Consider the following 18,780-nt stretch of genomic DNA (forward strand, 5'->3'; position numbering starts at 1 on the left):
CAGAAAATATTTGTGTCGAACAAAGAATGTTATCGTTGTGGAAGAAAGGATGATTTTAAAGCACAGTGTTTTCAACAGCATTGTTTTGTCAATGTATTGGTCTTAAGGCACACGGGTGTCGGTCACGAAACAAGGCATAATGGGAGGAAGAAATCGTTAAATGATAACGGGAATCTTCCTTCCATTGAGAAACATTCCTATTAAATAGAAGTGCATTTAATGCACACTTGGAGACGAATCATTTGTAGCTTGTTTGAAAGGGAAATAATATGAATTTCTGGTAGATGCAGGGGTACACACATCGGTTGTTAGTCTGGATCTCGTGGATAAGAGCGGACTACAAGGGCCAAGGTACAGGTTGTACACAATAGGCGGCAATGCAGTTGATTCAAACGGGACAATATGGCTTGGGTTTAAAGAGCAAATGGAAGAGTTCCCAACTGTTGGACAAGATGTCACTGCAATACTTGAGTTAGATTTTCTGGTTAGGCATCACGCAGAATCAACCTTGGGCGATGGGACGACTGAACTCTATGGTAAGTATTTCTGTTGGGTACAACAGTTGCAAATGTTTCTATATCACAAGATGGACCCATTGCAAAGGTGGCATTGAATAAACTGTTTATAAGTGCATTACAAGTTGTTCTACATGACAAGAGTACCACCAGGTACAGGAACACTATTCTGGGTACCAGTATTAGACAGTAACATTCCACAGGGTGTAGTGTGTTTGGGAGAACCACTAACAAGTAATGACATGTTGGATGAGCTACATTGTTTCTTACATAGATGTATAACAACACAGAAGGGGTATTAATGGTCAGGTTATGGTGCCAATATGCCTGGATAATTTTGGGCGAGATGAAGTAAGTCTTCCAAAAGGATTACTGGCAGCCACATTAAATGTTTTCAAAGATGAAGACATTGAGCACTGCAGGGTACAAGGTAAAACAGAAAAAACCGTCGACATACCTGCATGGCAGGAGAATGTTAAATGCCTTTCGCGTAATGACAGGGCATTAATGGAATCAGTGGTACTATGGTATAACAGTTTGTTCAGTCCACAAGGAGTGTTACATGCTACACCAATCACACAACATAGAATACCGACAGACAATAGTCTGCCTGTATTTAGAAAACAGTATCAGCTACCTAAGCATTTACAGCCTTCAGTAAAGAAAGGGTGAATCAGTAGTTACCTAATGGAATTATAGACCATAGTGATAGTCCAAGGTCAGCAAGTATTGTGACTGTGGGTATGAAACCATCAAATGGAACAAAGAAATAGCAGTTTTGTTGAGACTGCAAATTTTTAACTGAAAAAAACAGTAACAGATGTGTACACAATCCCAAATATTGTTGACACATTAGATAATCTGCGTCAATGCAAGTTGTTTTCAACCCTAGATTTACGAAATGGATATCATCACAGTGAGGTACACCCCGAGGACAGACCTCAAAAAAATAGATACAAAACAGCACTCGCCACAAATTCTGGTCACTACCATAATTGTAGGATGGCTTTTGGGTTGAAAAATGCACCAGCTACGTTTCAAAATTTATTAGATGGAGTCCTCAGAGGTTTAAAACCAAACAAATGCATGGTGTATCACGACAATATAATTATATTCATGAATGCCTTGGAAGAGCATGTTTAGCGTTTGGAGATGGTATTAGACAGGTTGAGACGGGCTTGCCTTATGCTTACCGTTGATAAGTGTCATTATGCAAGATCAAAAGTAAACTACCTGGGGCATATAATAAGCCAAGATGGATTAAGGGCAGATCCACACCTTACTTCAGCAAAATATGACTTTCTGGTCCCTCAGACCGTTAAACAATTACAATATTTCCTTGGATTAGCAAATTACTATAGAAAATTCATGAAGGGAGTTTGCTGAAGTGGCGCAAACCCTAACAAAATCATTGCAGAAAGGTATTACATTTAACTGGACCTAAATTAACTTCAGATCCTGTTTCGATTTTTCCAGATTTCACAAAGGAATTCATATTGTCATGTGATAAATAGGGTACATCATATTGTCATGTGATAAATGTGGTACAGCTTTGGAGTGGTTTTAGGGAAAAATCACTGATGGGAATGAACACCCAGTTCCATATGCATCTCTTCAGCTTAATAAGGCTGAACAAAATTATTCTACCAGGGAAAAGGAGATGTTAGCGTTAATAGAGGGTATTTCATATTTTAGATGGTATGTTTATGGACTTAAGTTTACAACGATTACTGATCATGCAGCTTTAAAATGGCTACTACAACTAAAAGAGCCTTCAAGTCATCTAATGAGGAGGGCTTTGAAACTCAGTGAATTTCAATATTATGTGATTCACAAACTGGGTGTTAAACACAGCAATGTAGTAGACACATTTAGTAGTGACCAATTAGGAAGCTGGGGGGGGGGGGGGAGAGAGACAGAGAGAGAGAGAGAGAGAGAGAGAGAGAGAGAGAGAGAGAGAGAGACAGAGAGAGAGACAGACAGACAGACAGACAGACAGACAGACAGAGAGAGAGAGAGAGAGAGAGAGAGAGAGAGAGAGAGAGAGAGAGACTGGGAACAGGCTTCTTATAAAACTCTGAGCTGCACCCAAAATTAGTAAAACTGGTGAAACTCACTTAAACCAACACAAGGTCTCGGGCATTAGTTCTACCTGAAACACTCGCTCCCCCCTTGCAGCCCCAGAATATCTCATGCCTCCTAAAGTTTGTTTCTTTTTATTTCATTTGACCTTACTCTTCTCCTCCACAGCATTCAGGAAAATCAAGTTAAATCACTAAATAAATAGTACAGAAAATAAACCCAACAATGTCATTTGCAAATACAGAAATTATACTAACTGATGCAACACTTGCAAACAAAACCACAACAGAATAACAGGAAATCAAAACTGTGACAACAGCAGAACAGAACACATGCAACAAGAGAGACCTGTCAATATACACATACTTAAAATGCTACAAAGCAGATACACATTCAAAAATAACACATTCAAGTGAAACAACTTACACTGCAGAAACAGACTGAATACTCCACTTACAGAGAAATCTAATGCACAAACAAAAGATACCAAGAAAATGGACTGGCGACTAAATTCTAATGAAGAAAACAAGGAAATGGAACTGGTAATGAGCACAATCAGGAATAAATATATTTTGGTCTTTGGACATCCAATCAGGTTACTAGAAAAAAGAGTCATCACAAAAATAACAGATTTTATGGGACAGTAAGTGCAACATTGGATGGATTATGGAAATCAAGGTAAACATGAGAGAACTAGAAATTACAATGAAGATTTAAAAAACAAAAGCAACAAGATAAGGATGTCAAACAAACAATTATTCAGATGAATAAATTGAGATCCAAGAGAACAAAAATGTAACGGACCAAACGGAAAATGAAAAACCTGTTTTTTATAAATTAACTAAAGCTGTCCAATAAAGGCCATGAAGTGTAAACAAAGGTGTTGAAAATGGATTCAAAGCATCACTACAGAAACCAATACGTATGACAGACACTATTAAAGCTCATGTGACAAACCGGATTAATTTAGTAACACAAACACCTTGTATATAAGAGCGTGATATTTAAGGTTGTTGCAGAGGCAGAGGCAAACAACCTCCACTATATTTCTACCCTACAGTTTTCACTTGCACACTCTACCAAATTGCCTTCACATGAAAAGCAGGAGGTCCAGATACGAAGACCTGAAGTGATTAACAAGTATTGAATACTAAACTGAGGTGACAAGAGTCAGGGATAGCCACATTTACCAATAACAGTAGTATTGTGTACACAAGGTATTAAAGGGCAGTACATTGGCACGGCTAATACTGTACTCAGGTGAATCCTATGAAAAGGTTTCCAATGTGGTTACAGCTGCACGATGGGAATTAACAGGCTTTGAATGTGGAATGATAGTTGGAGCTAGATGCATGGGACATTCCATTTCAGAAATCATTAAGGAATTCAATATTCCAAGATCCACAATGTCAAGAGTAAGCCGAGAAAACCCATTTCAGCCATTACCTCTTACTACAGACAACGCAGAGACTGACAGCCTTCACTTAACGACCAAGAGCAGTAGTATTTGCATAGTGTTGTCAGTGCTAACAGTCAGCAATAATGAGTGAAATCAATGTGGGATGTATGACGAACATATACATTAGGAATGTGGTGTTAATGTGCTATGGCAACAGACAATCGACAGGAAAACTGTGGCCTGGTCAGATGAGCCCCGATTTCAGTTGTTAAGAGATGATGTAGGGATAGAGTGTGGCATGGAGCCCAAAATGCCATGGACTCAAGTTGTCAACAAGGCACTGTGGAAGCTGCTGTTGGCTCCATTATGGTGTGGGCTGTGTTTACATGGAATGGGCAATGTCTTCTGGTACAAGTGAATCAATCATTGACTGGAAATGGTTATGACCTGCTACCTGAAGACCATTAGCAGCCATCCATGTACTTCCAGTTACCTTGACAATACATCATGTCACCAAGTCACACTTGTGCACAATTGGTTTGAAGAGCATTCTGGAAAATTCGAGCAAATGATTTGGCCACACACCAAGCATTTATACAACTTAATCAAGAGGTCAGTTTGTGCACGAACTCCTAAACCACAATACTTTTGCAAGTATGGACAGCTATAGAGGCAGCATGGCTCAATACTTCTGCAGGAGACTTCTAACAACTTATAAAGTACATGCCACATTAAGTTGTTTCATTGTGCAGGGCAAAACTAGGTGATCCAATATTAGGCTTTTGTCACCTCAGTGCATGTACCCTTTCAAACAAGAGGTGAAGATAACCTCAGCTCACTGTAGCCACAGTTTGGCTTATTAAGTAAATGGCAGCTACTCACTTTAGTGTGTCATGTGGCAGCCTTACAACAGAAGCAGGGTGTGCATTATGCCTTTTGCAATTACCTAGTTTCACAAACAAATAGTTCACCTACAATGTGAAAAGTAAATAACAATGAGCAGAACTTTGGGTGCGTACAAAACTGGCCACAGCAAGTAGCACACGAAATACAGATGTGTATCATCTCAGGACAAGGGATAACACTCATCAGCTACTTCAAAACTGTACACAAAAATTCTCTTTAATGTCAATGAGTATTAATTCTGTACAACTATAATAAAGAAGCATACAAAAATGAATAATGTAAGAAACGAAAAGCATATGAAAATTAATAATGCAGAAAAGGGAAGTGTGATGTTTCTATTCGCATCAGTTTCCTTTTCTTTTGTTTCCACAGTGTCCCCTTACAATTTATTTAGCACTGTTGCTTGTGTGAAGTGTGACTCTCATAATTTTGGTTGGTACAGAGAGACAGGATATCTGGTCATTACAATCACAGAAACTTTTACTGCTATCACCTGAGAAAACAGCAATGTACAAACATTTTGTACCAAACCTGTGTACTTTGTTACCTGATAATAATTTCCAGGTAAGACAAATGGAATTTTCATTTCGTTTGTATCAATCGATGAGTTAGTCAATACCTGAAAACAAAATAACATGCACAACAAGCGAATAAGATGAAGTCATGTAGTCATTAGTACTTTTTACAGACTGAACTGTAACCAATGGTCAGAAGCACATACATAGGACACTTACACAACCATAAGTCTACCACTGAATCAGTATTGTGAAGTATATATACATCTCCCTATCCACCAAATCCATGTTGCTACCTAGTGTGAGACTGAAACACAAATGATCTCAAACTGCAGGAATAACATGACGTAGGCATGAGGATCTGCTGCCGTCTACATACAGCCCTTGCCACAAAACTTTAAAATTAATGTTACTACACATCTGAGAATTAAGCTTTTCTAGTTATTGTAATACATATATTAGGAATGGACTCACATTACAGTAAAGATAACTAGAAACATGCGCATGCGTGTAATCCCCCCACCCTCCCTCTCTCTCTCTCTCTCTCTCTCTCTCACACACACACACACACACACACACACACACACACACACACACACACACACACACACACACACACAGAGAGAGAGAGAGAGAGAGAGAGAGAGAGAGAGAGAGAGAGGTGGGGGGGGGGGGGGGGGGGGGGGGGGGGGGGGAGTTGCAGGATACACATTATTAAAACAATTTTAGGGTATATAAAAGTGGATACAGACAAAAGTACTTACCACCAGATGTTTTCCCTTGCTTCTGCCTCTCATGTTCTTTTATGTCCTCTGGTGGTATGCCTTCCATACCATAAATTTCGATTTCTATGTTAGATCTATTTGGTAATGAATTTGGTACTTTATCAATAGTTTCTTTATGGACCTACAACAGAAAATTGCAGTTGGCAAACATGCACAAGAAGTAAATTAGGACTCCCTAAGAGTGGAGGTTAAGAAACCACTACTCAGAAACACTGTATTACGCATGCAAACAATTAAGGCACACCCTGAAAGTTAGCAAACATTAATCCCACTGTGACACCAAGAAAGAAATTATACGCCCAAGAAAATCAAAACATACACAATTTTCTACAGAATTCTGCTCAAAAATAAATGTTTACACTTTCCAGACATGTATAAATGACAAATTTTTATACCACTAAGAAATGTATAATAAATGCATTGGTTCAAGGTAATATATACCAACAAAATTTGAGCTACCATCTGCATCAAGTGGATCAATGTTCACTTGAGAGCAGCCGGAAGCTTGAGTAAATTTTATTATAATGTATAACAGGTCTTCAATATGCTGGACACACAGAATATACTGTTTATAAATACCTTGAACTGCTTAGTTCAAGCAATATTTTACTTCCATTTATTGTGGACACAAAGAAAATTCTGTTATATAGCAGGTTTTGATTAAATTTCATTATGCACAAAGAACTCTTCTTCTCATAATTTATACACTCAATAAATGTAGAATGAGTTGGTGGAATTATAAAAAATGGAGTAGCAAAAATAAAACAGGGGAACAAAAAGGAAAATGTGACCAAGAAACCCATACTCCAAGACAACAATAAACATTCTTAACATAAAAATGTAGCCAAATATTTTAATTAAACCAGTTTGTCCATTTAGCTATCATATACTGCCAAAATTATCATATACTATTGACACTGCACAACACAGTTACAATTTGTAACACATGAGATACAAAACAGTAAACAAAAAAATGGAATGTAAAGTATAATATTAATTCATACGTCTAAAAGTGATCTACAGCTCTGCTGAAATTAAGGGCAGTATATATACACAGAAAATATTTTATGACAATGTTCTGTTCATGACTGTGCAGTAAAATTATCAAATTATTTGCCTGTAATCTAATCTATTACACTGAATTCAATGGACATAAACATAAATGCAATATTAATCCTATACATTGTGTGTTTCCATAAGATTTGCTAGTTTACTTTCCAAAACGGCTATCAGAAATTTTTTTTAAAAAAAGTTGCACTAAATCAAAGTAATCCCAATTTTCCTAATTTACTCACAGTAAACCCCACCAAGCAGAAAAACATCTATAGTGCCTAAAATGTTACAATGTTCTTAATACAAAAAAGCGGTGTGATTCAAACAAAGCCATAAACAATACAAGTCACATAAATTCTTAATATCATGCTTAAAAATTCTTGGTAATAATAGCTAAAAGTTTCTCAAAAATATGAACTTTCTCGTCAAACCTGCGTGGCAACAGCAAGTTATAGAGTGATAATTCTGGGTGGTGTGCTAGATGACGTTCTAACCCCTGTAAAAAAGAGGCCAAAAGTGAATTTATTCAACTTTGGCATAAGGTGTTTAATATTATTTGCCATATTTTTTCAGTAACTACTTTCAATGAAGATGAACAACGGTTAAAAACTTGCACGAAAGGGAACCCTCAATTGTCACAATACCTTACCTTTACCAACCTGCACTACTAAATGTGCTCTTATTCCATTAAGTGGAGCTTTTGTCCCCTACTAAAACAATGTAATTCTAAAACATAGGTACATGTTTTCCTGAACAAAACATATTCTAGTCAAAATGAACATTAGCTGAAAAGTGACTTAGCACAGTATTTGAAATGATGTTTATACAGCTGCACTTTGCAACCAATATGAATTAACATTTCATAAACATAAATTGTGCCACAAACATTCAATGACAACAAACACATTCAACAAACTCTAATGCCCAAAAAGACTGCTTTATAAATGCAACAATATACCCATGAAGTGTTGATACAAATTGGTGATGCCAACATATAACTGATCAAAATTTTATGCTCCCAGTAACCAGTTCCAAAACATCAACAGATGCCAAATAATTGTCACCCCACAATGGACAGGTTAACTAGGCAGTGTACAATCATACAGGGTAAACAAAATACTCCGATGATATGAGACAACCCACATTATAATATGAGGGTGGAGGGAGAGGAACAAACTTTTGAGGCACTGACTTTGCAAATGTTTGTAATACTTATTAAATGAACCACAAAGAAAACACTGCAAGAATCCAAGGGACAGTGTTGGTAATAAAGACCAGTTACATAAAATGTTACTTTACAATAGCATGCATATTGATCACCCACAGCCCACGATACATCTGAAATGAGCATCTCATTTTTTCCCCTCTTTACTATGGATTGCACAGCCTAACAAACAGTAGTGTGTTCCTGTCTCTCAGGGTTGCACTAGGCTGTGTTGTGTTGAAAAATGGGAACAGGTAGAGCTATTTCAGTACTCACAGTAAATGAAAAATTGAGCACAGTCCATGCAAGCAGTCTCCTACAGAAAAATGCAATAGGAGATACAAAGAGGCCTGGATGGACTACTACAGGTGCTTAATATTCCAAAAGTACACTCACTACTGCCCCCAAATTCACACTTTGCCCTATTGAATTAGTCGAAATTCTTCATGAAATGTTCATTCATAGTAATCCATAATCATATTGCCAACTGAAAAAAAACTGTTTAAAGCATCAACTGGGAAACATGAGCATATCTCACTCAGGTCACTACAAACTCAATGTTCTGTACACTATAAAATATTGGCAATCTTGAGTAACTCCAGGTTTAAAGAAAGATAATTTGGTATGTAACTACCACCAAAATAACGAAAGGCTGCAGTGTAGAACCAACAGTACTGCGTAACATTTTAAAATGTATTTTTTTTCCTGACAAAGTTGGTAAGAAAATATTGATTTACTAGGTTGTCTTTCATTTTAAAATGAATGTTGGTCATGTAACAACAACTATTTAAATTTTAGGAAACTTCATGAAAGGCAGTACTAGTGTGTTTTGGCTTTGAAGTTTTTCATTGCAAGAAAAGCACCAGAGGTGAGATCTCATATGTATGATCCAGAAGATGTGACGTGTTAAGCATTAACAGCTTAATAGTGCATTCAAGTGCCAGTTTGCATATTAATAATCAACTCTAATAATGTTTCACGAATAACTGACACGTAATTAAGAGCCTCCAAGCTATTTCAGGAACATGAAGGGTTGGCACATCATGCTACAGGAGATGCCTTTTTACAATACTCACAAGAGAAATGTTACAACCCGAATTCCTTTTCCTGGTGAGCAAAAAAGCAGCAGCTAAGTGCACCTGCTGGGCAGGGTATTACTGTTGATGATTTGAGGAAATGTTTGAAGGAGGTATGCCAAAGAAGCATGCTGGACATCTAAAGAAAGCTGTGATCTTTAATCACAATTATTATTCAAGTGAAGTACAAGAACTGAAACTAGGATCTGATTACCAAAATGGGTTCTTCAGTTATGTATAAAGCGAAAAATCAGCAAATAATGTTGATGCATCTAAACTTATAAAATATAAGATTGTTCTTGCAAGAACATAAATTTAGTTCAGGAGCTCAAAACCATTCCTTTCTCTGTAACAAATTGACTGCAGACAATTCATGGCACCTTTTCATTTGCAGATGTATTTAGTCATTTCTTTATTGTGTCTTGTCAACAAATTAATTTCTTCTGTCGTGTTTATCACTGATCCTAAGAGTTAATGCAACCCAATAACACTAATGAACAACAGTTATTAGAATTTCTTAACTAGATCTTTTCATATTGCATTACTTTTATTTTACATTAGATAAATCAGGACTCAATTACAGTGAATGCCATTATTTATAGTATGTGGGGGATTTGGCACTGTCCTGCCTGGCTGTAACAATGTCTACAAAAGTGTATATCAATGTAGCAGCACTAAACTGGAAACACATTAGAATTAAACAAAGAGAACTTTAACTATTTAGAGAACCGCTTGCCTCTACACTCAAATACAGGTGAAAGCTGTGGCCCGAAAGTCTAAAATACCGTTATTGAGGGTCAAAAATAACTAATCTCTCAGCAACATGTCCAAGTTCTTTAATAGTCGAGGTTTCCATCATGATTAGTGTCCAGTATCTAGATACCTTTTTTGATTGTGTGCATAACAATGTTATCTTTTTCCTAAATGATAGCAAAGGTTTTTTAAACTACCAATCTTTGACAGTTGTCAAATTTGTTCTAATGCCCATCAGGGGGTAATGAATTATTTCACAGCTGGAACAACTGAAGCTAGTTGACAACTACTTTTCACACTATACTGGACAATACCACAATTAAAACTATGGTATCGTACTTTAAGGTTTTTGTATCATTTACATGCTGGCAAAATATACTACTCTGAGCTCCTGGCATGTTACAGATTTTCAAGAAAAACAATTTTTAGTACAATTTTTTACAATAAAATTTCTGGGTCAGCTGTGTTACCTACAGTAAACATTGGTTTCTAAATTTAAACCACAGCCACTTGCACTTCCAGATTTAGGCTCCACTTTTAATGTATAGCAGGAAAGTTGAGAAACTGTGTTAGAAGGCTATGCCTGCTACTACATGATAAATATATAATATGAACATACCAGCAGGTAGCTATTTCAGCGAGTTAAAACAGTGTTCCAAGACCTTAATGTTTCTTTATATCACTGAAATGAGATTATTGTACCACCTTGTAAATACCCCAAATTTTTTAGAGTGTGTTTCTGTAACGTAGCTTACTAGTGAGCAACAAAACAACTATTTCATTTAGTCACAAACTTTTGTGCACTCCAACTTTAAGAGAATGCTGCTAATTTGATGAAATTTGCTACATTCTCAGCTATAATGTTGTTTATGTTCTTTTACAAGGTCATTAGTGCACACTAGTACAAAGGTAATCATTAACCAACGAAAGTCCATGTTGGAATATCAACACTATTGTGAAAAGTATAGACTGCTACTCACAGTAAGAATGACATGTTGAGTTGCAGACAAGCACAACGAAAAGACTATTACACATTGAGCTTTCGGCCAAAGCCTTCTTAAAACACACACACACACACACACACACACACACACACACAACACACACACACACACAAAAGCAAGGACACATCATGCACAAGTAACTGCTGCCACCAGCTACTAGGGCCAGAGATGGAGATCATCCATGCATGCTTTTGTGAATGTGTGCGTGTTTTTCTTTTCATTTCCAAAGAAGGCTTTGGGCAAAAGGCCAATGTGTAACATTTTTTTCTTTGTGCCTGTCTGCAACTCAACATGTCACCTATATGGTGAGTAGCAATCTATCCTCTTCAAGGTAATGGTTAAGTAGATAAGGGAATAAGTGTTTACAAAAGACATTAAAAAATACACCAAACAACGCAATGTTGTGTAGAAGAACACAATATGGTATCAATCAATCATTTTGAAATAATGAATTCAGATATAATAAATTGAGACATATTGGCAAACATTAAGAAATAAAATGTAACACAGCTAGAATGTTCTACCAGATCTTTATGCTTGCTGCCCTCATAAAATGGTAATTAACACTAGATTAGTAAACCCTCGTAAAATTTACAATTGCAGTTGGTACAAATTCATGGTTCCTCAGTCTGGTATTGTCGGTATAGGGTGTAAAGCAAGACATTTTATACCTATTTTGTACGTTACATGCCGTTGGAGGCCTTATAATTGTATTTAATTAGTGAATAAACTATAAATTATGGCTTCATTTGAGTAAAATATGGAGTAGTACAATTAACGACAGTTTAGTAACTATGTAATGTTCCCCCTTAGTGTTCTAGGGTTAAATGAGGAAAGTCTAATTCTGACTATTTTCAACTAGTCAATAACAACTTGAGTGGCTGCACTAAAAGCTTCATTAATTGCAAACTTTACAATGCCACATTCATTTCGAGCACCAACTGTTCGCAGGTGACAATTCACACAGCTGTAATATCTTTCATGAGTACAATGGTGAAAAGAAAAAAAGAAAATTATCTTAAATCGTCCCACAATCTAGTAGAGCTTGAACCTAACCAGTATTACAGGACTTCAAACAATGCTCTAACTATTCAAATCACGTTCCACTCTGAAAGATTATGCTGAGGAACACAGTAACTGCAACATTATTTTCCGTATCTCTGGACTACAGACAGCCTATCACACAAAACCAACTGTTATGCCATGGGCATGACACTGTACATACCATGAACAAAACTTTCAAAGCACCATCTTCAATTAAGTAGCTTACAGAATTGTTTAATACTGTTTACTGATGCTATTATCACACATTTGCTCTCTTTACATCTCTATATCATTTACACAGCTCTTCAGGTAACTCAACAAAACAAATGAATAACTTAATCTTTTGCTAACAAAAGGCCTTGTGTTTATAATCCTTGTTTCTCTAGTCTACATTTAATTTAACAAGATTAAAATTAATTTCACATCTACCAAGGAAATGACTGTCCTCAACAGATAGAAATTTTGTCTAGCGTGCTCTGATCAACATTTCTTAAAAGTTTGTTTTGAAATTTTGAATAAAAATTTTAACATAAGTGAGTTTCTATTAAGCCGTACAAACACCTTTAGACAAAAACCAATTATTTGAGAAGCCAACATAATCTGCACCCAAAATGTCACATTGAATGAATTAATTCTGCAATAACCAGTTTCATTTGTGAAAAATCAAGCTAGGAAATCATCTTAAACTTTAAACTGACATTGTATGTTCCAACGTCCACTGTGCAACACATTTATTACAATAACAGCCTACTGCCATATTGCATGATGATACTGATAAAATTTGATAGCATAATGTAAAATCACATACATCTCTCAAAAATATACAGATAGTGTCCACACAAGAGTGCGACAGTACTCTTTTCTTTTCAAATGCTAACAAAATTTCTTACCTGCATGCAATGTATCGATAATCCGGGTCCAGTATAGAGTTTCTTGTGACAAATGTGACATTTAAAATGTTTTGCCTTTTGATGCTGGATGAGAATTTTTTCATCATCAAATTCTCGGTTACAATACCAAAGTTATTAAGGAAATAACATAAAAAACGTTTAAAGGGCAAAACAACATTCTTAAGCCAAAGACAGCACTGTGACATTACAATTAATAAAACCTACATGTAATAATAATAATAATAAAATAATAATAATAAGGGGAGGATGGACTAGTACTTACCACACAGAGTAAGCATTAAGTATTTATTATACAACACCTTAACATCCTACATGCTAGAAGGTGATCAAACTGAATTTTTATGGAAAACTTTTCACTTGCATAAAAAAATTCACACTAGCACATAATAAATTATTAGTTGAGTTTTTAATTTCCTGCGAGCAATGCCTTGGCATTTCTGTCACTGCCACATATAATGCAGGATTCTGGAGCAAGTAAACAGAAAATATTGGAAAATGACGCTATTAGCTTCCGGACAAAAAAGACCTCTGGCTACACTACACATCAGTCCATCGCCCCAACGACAATTTCACATTCACATTCATTGGTTTTGGCAACAGCCAACCTAGTTGTCACTTTCCAACCTAACCTATACCTGGAACAGAACAACAAAGTAACTGTATGTTGAGCACATTTTTGAGCTCATGGTCTGTTCACCATTATGCACAAGTCCAATATGGCTTCAGAACAGCACATGTGTGTTTCTTTACCAATTATGTTCAAGTGTCCCCTGTTAATGTGCAATATTAAGTTCACTTCAAATTGTACTAATAGAAGTTCCACATACCTAAACACTTTCAGTTAGCTTAGCACGTTCAGTAAACAGAACATACTGTAAAGAGAAACTAACCCAATTCAAAAAGAAAAATTGTGTTGTAGATTGCAATTGTCATCCCCAGCTGACTAGCAATTGGCAAATGAGGTAGCCAACTCATGTTCTGATTGGTTGCTGCATTGGTAGATGTCCTGTGAACAGCTAGCTCGGATCAGGTCTAGACCTCAAACTACACTACAATTATACTCCGATAAAAATAATATTGTGACTTATTTTTCAGTGAGCTGAATGGTAAGAGCCAATTGTTGTTGTTTCTCTAGAGCCACGTACTTTGTGTTTTGCCTGTACATAAAGAGCATTATCTACCATGGCTGAGTGCATGCCAGATCGTGCCACCACCCCCCTCCCCAATTCAATACACATTTATACTCTACAAACTACTGTTAAGTGCAGGGTAGATGTATGTTCCATTGGACCAGTTACTAGGTATTTCCCCTGTGCAATTTGTGTGTGCAGTGTGGGAAGAATTGTTATTTAAATGTCTGTGTGCATGCTGTAATTAATCCAATCTCATCCTCATGATCCTTATGGGAGCAATACATAGGGGTCTGCAGTATATTCATAGAGTCATAACATAAAGCCAGTTCTTGAAAACATTGTTAGTAGGCTTTCTCAGGATTTGTTACACCTACCTTCAAAGAGTCTGCCAATTCAGTTTCTTTAGTCTCTGTGACTCTCCTATGGGTGAAACAAACCTGTGAAAATTCATGCTGCCCTTCTTTAAGCAATATTCTAATGTACGTGACTTCTATTCCATAGTCTTAATATACCACGCTCTTTGTTTAGTGAATTGCACAATTTTATATTTCTCAACATTTAAGAAAGTTGCCAATCTTTTCCAACTCTTTGAAATATGACAGAATATTTATGCAGGTTCTTTCAGACAGTACATCATCATAGATAACTGCATCATCTGTGAAGTGTCGAAGATTATCAATATTGTTCACAAGGTCATTAACATAAAATGTGAACAGTAAGCATCCCAACACACTTCCCTGGGGCACACCCGATGTTACTTCTACAGTCTGTATATGTGAACAAGAAAAAATATCCCCCCCCCCCACACACACACATATCCATCCATACATATACAGACACAAGCAGACATGTGAAAACGCAAAGAGTTTGGGCAGAGATGTCATTTGAGGCTGAAGTACAGATCCTCAATCCAGTAACAAATATTGCTTGTTACTCCATACAATCATACTTTTGATGAAAAGCATAAATGTGATATTGACTCAGATGCTTTTTGGATATAGAGAAATACTACCTCTACCAGACTGTCTTCATCTATGGCTTCCAGTACAGCATGCGAGGAATGTGCGAGTTAGGTTTCAAATGATTGATGTTTTTAGAATCCATGTTGGCTCGCCAGGGGGAGGTCATTCTGTTTGAGATACTGTACCTCAGCATGTTTGAGCTCAGAACATGTTCTCAGAATCTACAAGAACAAATTAATGTCAGGGATGTAGGACAGTAGTTTCATGTGTCACTTCGGCTACTCTTGTTGTAGACATGTCTGACCAGTGCTTTCTTTCACTTACTGGGTACTGTTTATTGTTCAAGGTGTTTAAGATACATTATAGTTATTTTATTCCAGTTACAATCTGTCACCAGAACATGGATTTGGTAATCATATCTGTTGTCTTCACCAACTCACAGCGAAACACTCACCTCCCAACATAACCCAGATCTCTAGCTATGGGGCAGATCATTGTCCACCTCTGAGAGAAAATCATTTATTTATTGCAATGCAGGCAGTGCAGCAGTACTGAATACATCAATAAAAGGAACTCCTGTGCATAGCAAAACCAGAAGCAAAGAATGGCTGTCGATGCAATGAGAGGAATCAATTTCGTCACCACACCAAAGATTCTCATATTTCAGACAAACTCATTTACAATATTTCAACATAACAAGTGAATATCTTAATTTTTTACATTTGTATACAGGGTAAAAGCAGTGTGTTATAAAAGAATGTCCACAAAATAAGATTAATTTGTATATCCGAGACATGAAGACACATTGTTAACAGATGTTGATTGGCTACCTACAGCCTGATGCATTAGCAACATCTGCTTGATACCACCAAGAAATGGAGCTCTTTCTGAAGTTCACCCAAAAATGTATCACAAATTGGATATCAGAAGAGGCCTCCCTACTGACAGTAAATATCTATAGTTATAAACTTTCCTGATGTTTGAACCCACACTTACAAATCAGTTTAACATATTTGAGAAGTATTTGTTACATGACAAAGTACAGTGCCCACTATCTAAAACAACAATACTTTCCTCTGAAATACTTAGTATATTACCACTTCATCCAGTGTGCACAGTGGTTAACTGTTAGATTTCAGCAACAAAGATCCATATTTTGGGCCAAGAAGAACAAGAAAAGGATCATCAGCTTTGTCTAAATGACATAATGTTAAAGATTGCTGTGAAGTCACATTTTGATGTGTGTATTTGCAGTTTTGTTATTAGTTGGCAAATCAAACAAATGAGAAATTTTTTTAAAAAAAAAAAAACCTTGTGTTGGTGAAAGTCTCATCTGTAGCTTTGCTTAAGTTCTAGGTTAAGTTTGTAAGTTGTTAGTGAAGCCACTGAATGTGGTACTACAAAACCTGGTTGGTGTGCAGACCAATATGTAGCATAGCCCATTTGGAAAATCATCACTGGTATGTTATAGTCACTACGTTGTTTATGACATTTGCTGCATGTTTCCTACGTCAATGGTGAGGAACAACAACTGTTACAGATTACTCCTCTTCTCCCCAAGTTTCAATCCGTAGTCAACGCTAGGATGTTTCCTGACACACACTGCTTCTTTCACACATGACAATGAAAAATGCAAAGTTGAACCAGGGTTGAGAGTCCACTTTAAACAACAAAGCTTTCACAAATGGGCACATCAGACACTTTCAGGCAAGTGCATACCACAACCTATGATACCATCTGTAGTAGACTCTGGTGTTCATATTAACTATTTTCAAATTTGGTTGCCCCATTAAATAATATCTAACATTTAAAGCTAAAAATAACAGTTTAAAGGTAATTTGTAAAAACAAACAAAACACTCATTTTCTCAACCTATATTTCAAGCAAATTGTCGTGAACTACTTAAAAATACTTTTAGTCAATAGGTGAAATATAGTGAAAAATCAGCTCTACTTCAGTCTAATGGTTTGCCTGCTTTGAATATCCTAGATATTTATTTTTCGGCTAGAGTGTGAAAGGTATGGAAACTTGACCCGTAAAACTCATATATGTCTTTGACAGAATCCACTGAAACAATTTCATATTGCATCCTATGCAACCTTCAAATAAAAAATGACTTCCCCCTCAAAATATATTAGCAAAATTCTATACTTCTAAGTACCAATCACTCAAAAAATGAGCAATGTATGTACAGGTCCTGGTATTAACTACAGGCCAACAGCATCTAGTGATGTCACACAAAGAACTGCTTTACTCATCGTGTCACCAAAATTTTACACATAATTTGCGTTACAACTTAACAAAATAGTCAAATAGCTTCTCTCAGTCTACAAGAGTTTGTGCAACATAACTACTTTCTTTGTCGATAACAAAATTGATCACGTCAATCACAAACTCTATAATAAATGTTTCTTGTATTTACAGTTCATCAACCACCAGAATTAACTAATACCCATTAGTAGAGATAAAATTATAATTTCGAGAGAATCACTTTATAACTCCAATATTCCACTTATGCTAATCAACAATGCTTCTGTCAAACATTCTACACCACTAATATGCAAGAATGCATTAGGTCTACTGTATACCAGACAGCACAAAACCACTGAGATGAACTCAGACCATTTTAATACAGCTTGAGCTCCACAAAACCAATGGGATGAACACACAGAATTTAAATACAGCTTTAGCTCTCAAAATGAATAGTTATACAACATAAACACTGTCTATAATAGTTGGTAACACCCTCTTTCAAAATTTCACATACTGGCACTCAAAAACTTTGCAACGGATGCACAAGAGTTAATTATTAATTTGAAACATCCCAGTCTACAAACATCTCAACTTTATTACACATATAGTTCTATTTACTAATACTAAAATTGGAGCTAAATTGGAACAAATACGCAATTACAATAAACATGTATAACTCCTGCAAAAGGATACCAGCACCAAGGTTTGGACAGCTTCTTCTTCTTGCGACCCATATCAAAAAAAGTTAAATTTTTACACTTTATGAAACTATATTACACTAAATCTGTTAACAACGGCACCCAATATTCCTGAGTAACATGGCGTCCAGGATATACTTAATTTCGCATCTTTGACGTATGCCTAAACGTCCAAAGATAAAAATTATTCACTCAAGGATTTTAGCGTTGACACAACGTTCCAGCAAGCATTGTAAACTTGCACATGCGTACGCAAGGACTACTTGTTCCAGACTTGTGCCTGGCGTCTCATTACATTCCACGATCTATTCGTATACACGATGTCTCCGCAGACAGATTGTTGCAAATCAACAGGAGATTTCTACAGATACGAGTTGTGTGCAAAATTGGAAAATTGCACAAATCTGTGGACACCAGTCACATAAACGTTGATAGGTCGTAAAGTTTAGACAGGATATCTCCACAAATCTGGTGTGCGAGTTCCGTT

At 36.4% G+C, this 18,780-nt stretch overlaps 1 protein-coding gene across 1 annotated transcript in view; it reads right to left on the reverse strand.

Annotated features, from left to right (window-relative positions):
• LOC126356246 (BUB3-interacting and GLEBS motif-containing protein ZNF207-like) overlaps window positions 1–18,454 on the reverse strand; it is a 71,326-nt gene extending 52,872 nt beyond the window's left edge. Inside the window, exons 1-3 of the mRNA XM_050007077.1 lie at window positions 18,285–18,454; window positions 13,227–13,349; window positions 6,182–6,323 (exon numbers count right to left, since the gene is read on the reverse strand). Coding sequence (XP_049863034.1) covers window positions 6,182–6,323; window positions 13,227–13,349; window positions 18,285–18,329 — 310 coding nt within the window. The 5' untranslated portion in view covers window positions 18,330–18,454. The remainder of the gene's footprint in view (window positions 1–6,181; window positions 6,324–13,226; window positions 13,350–18,284) is intronic.
• Window positions 18,455–18,780: the final 326 nt, after the last annotated feature.

This window comes from Schistocerca gregaria, chromosome 3, assembly GCF_023897955.1.
Source record: "Schistocerca gregaria isolate iqSchGreg1 chromosome 3, iqSchGreg1.2, whole genome shotgun sequence".
Lineage (NCBI taxonomy): Eukaryota > Metazoa > Arthropoda > Insecta > Orthoptera > Acrididae > Schistocerca > Schistocerca gregaria.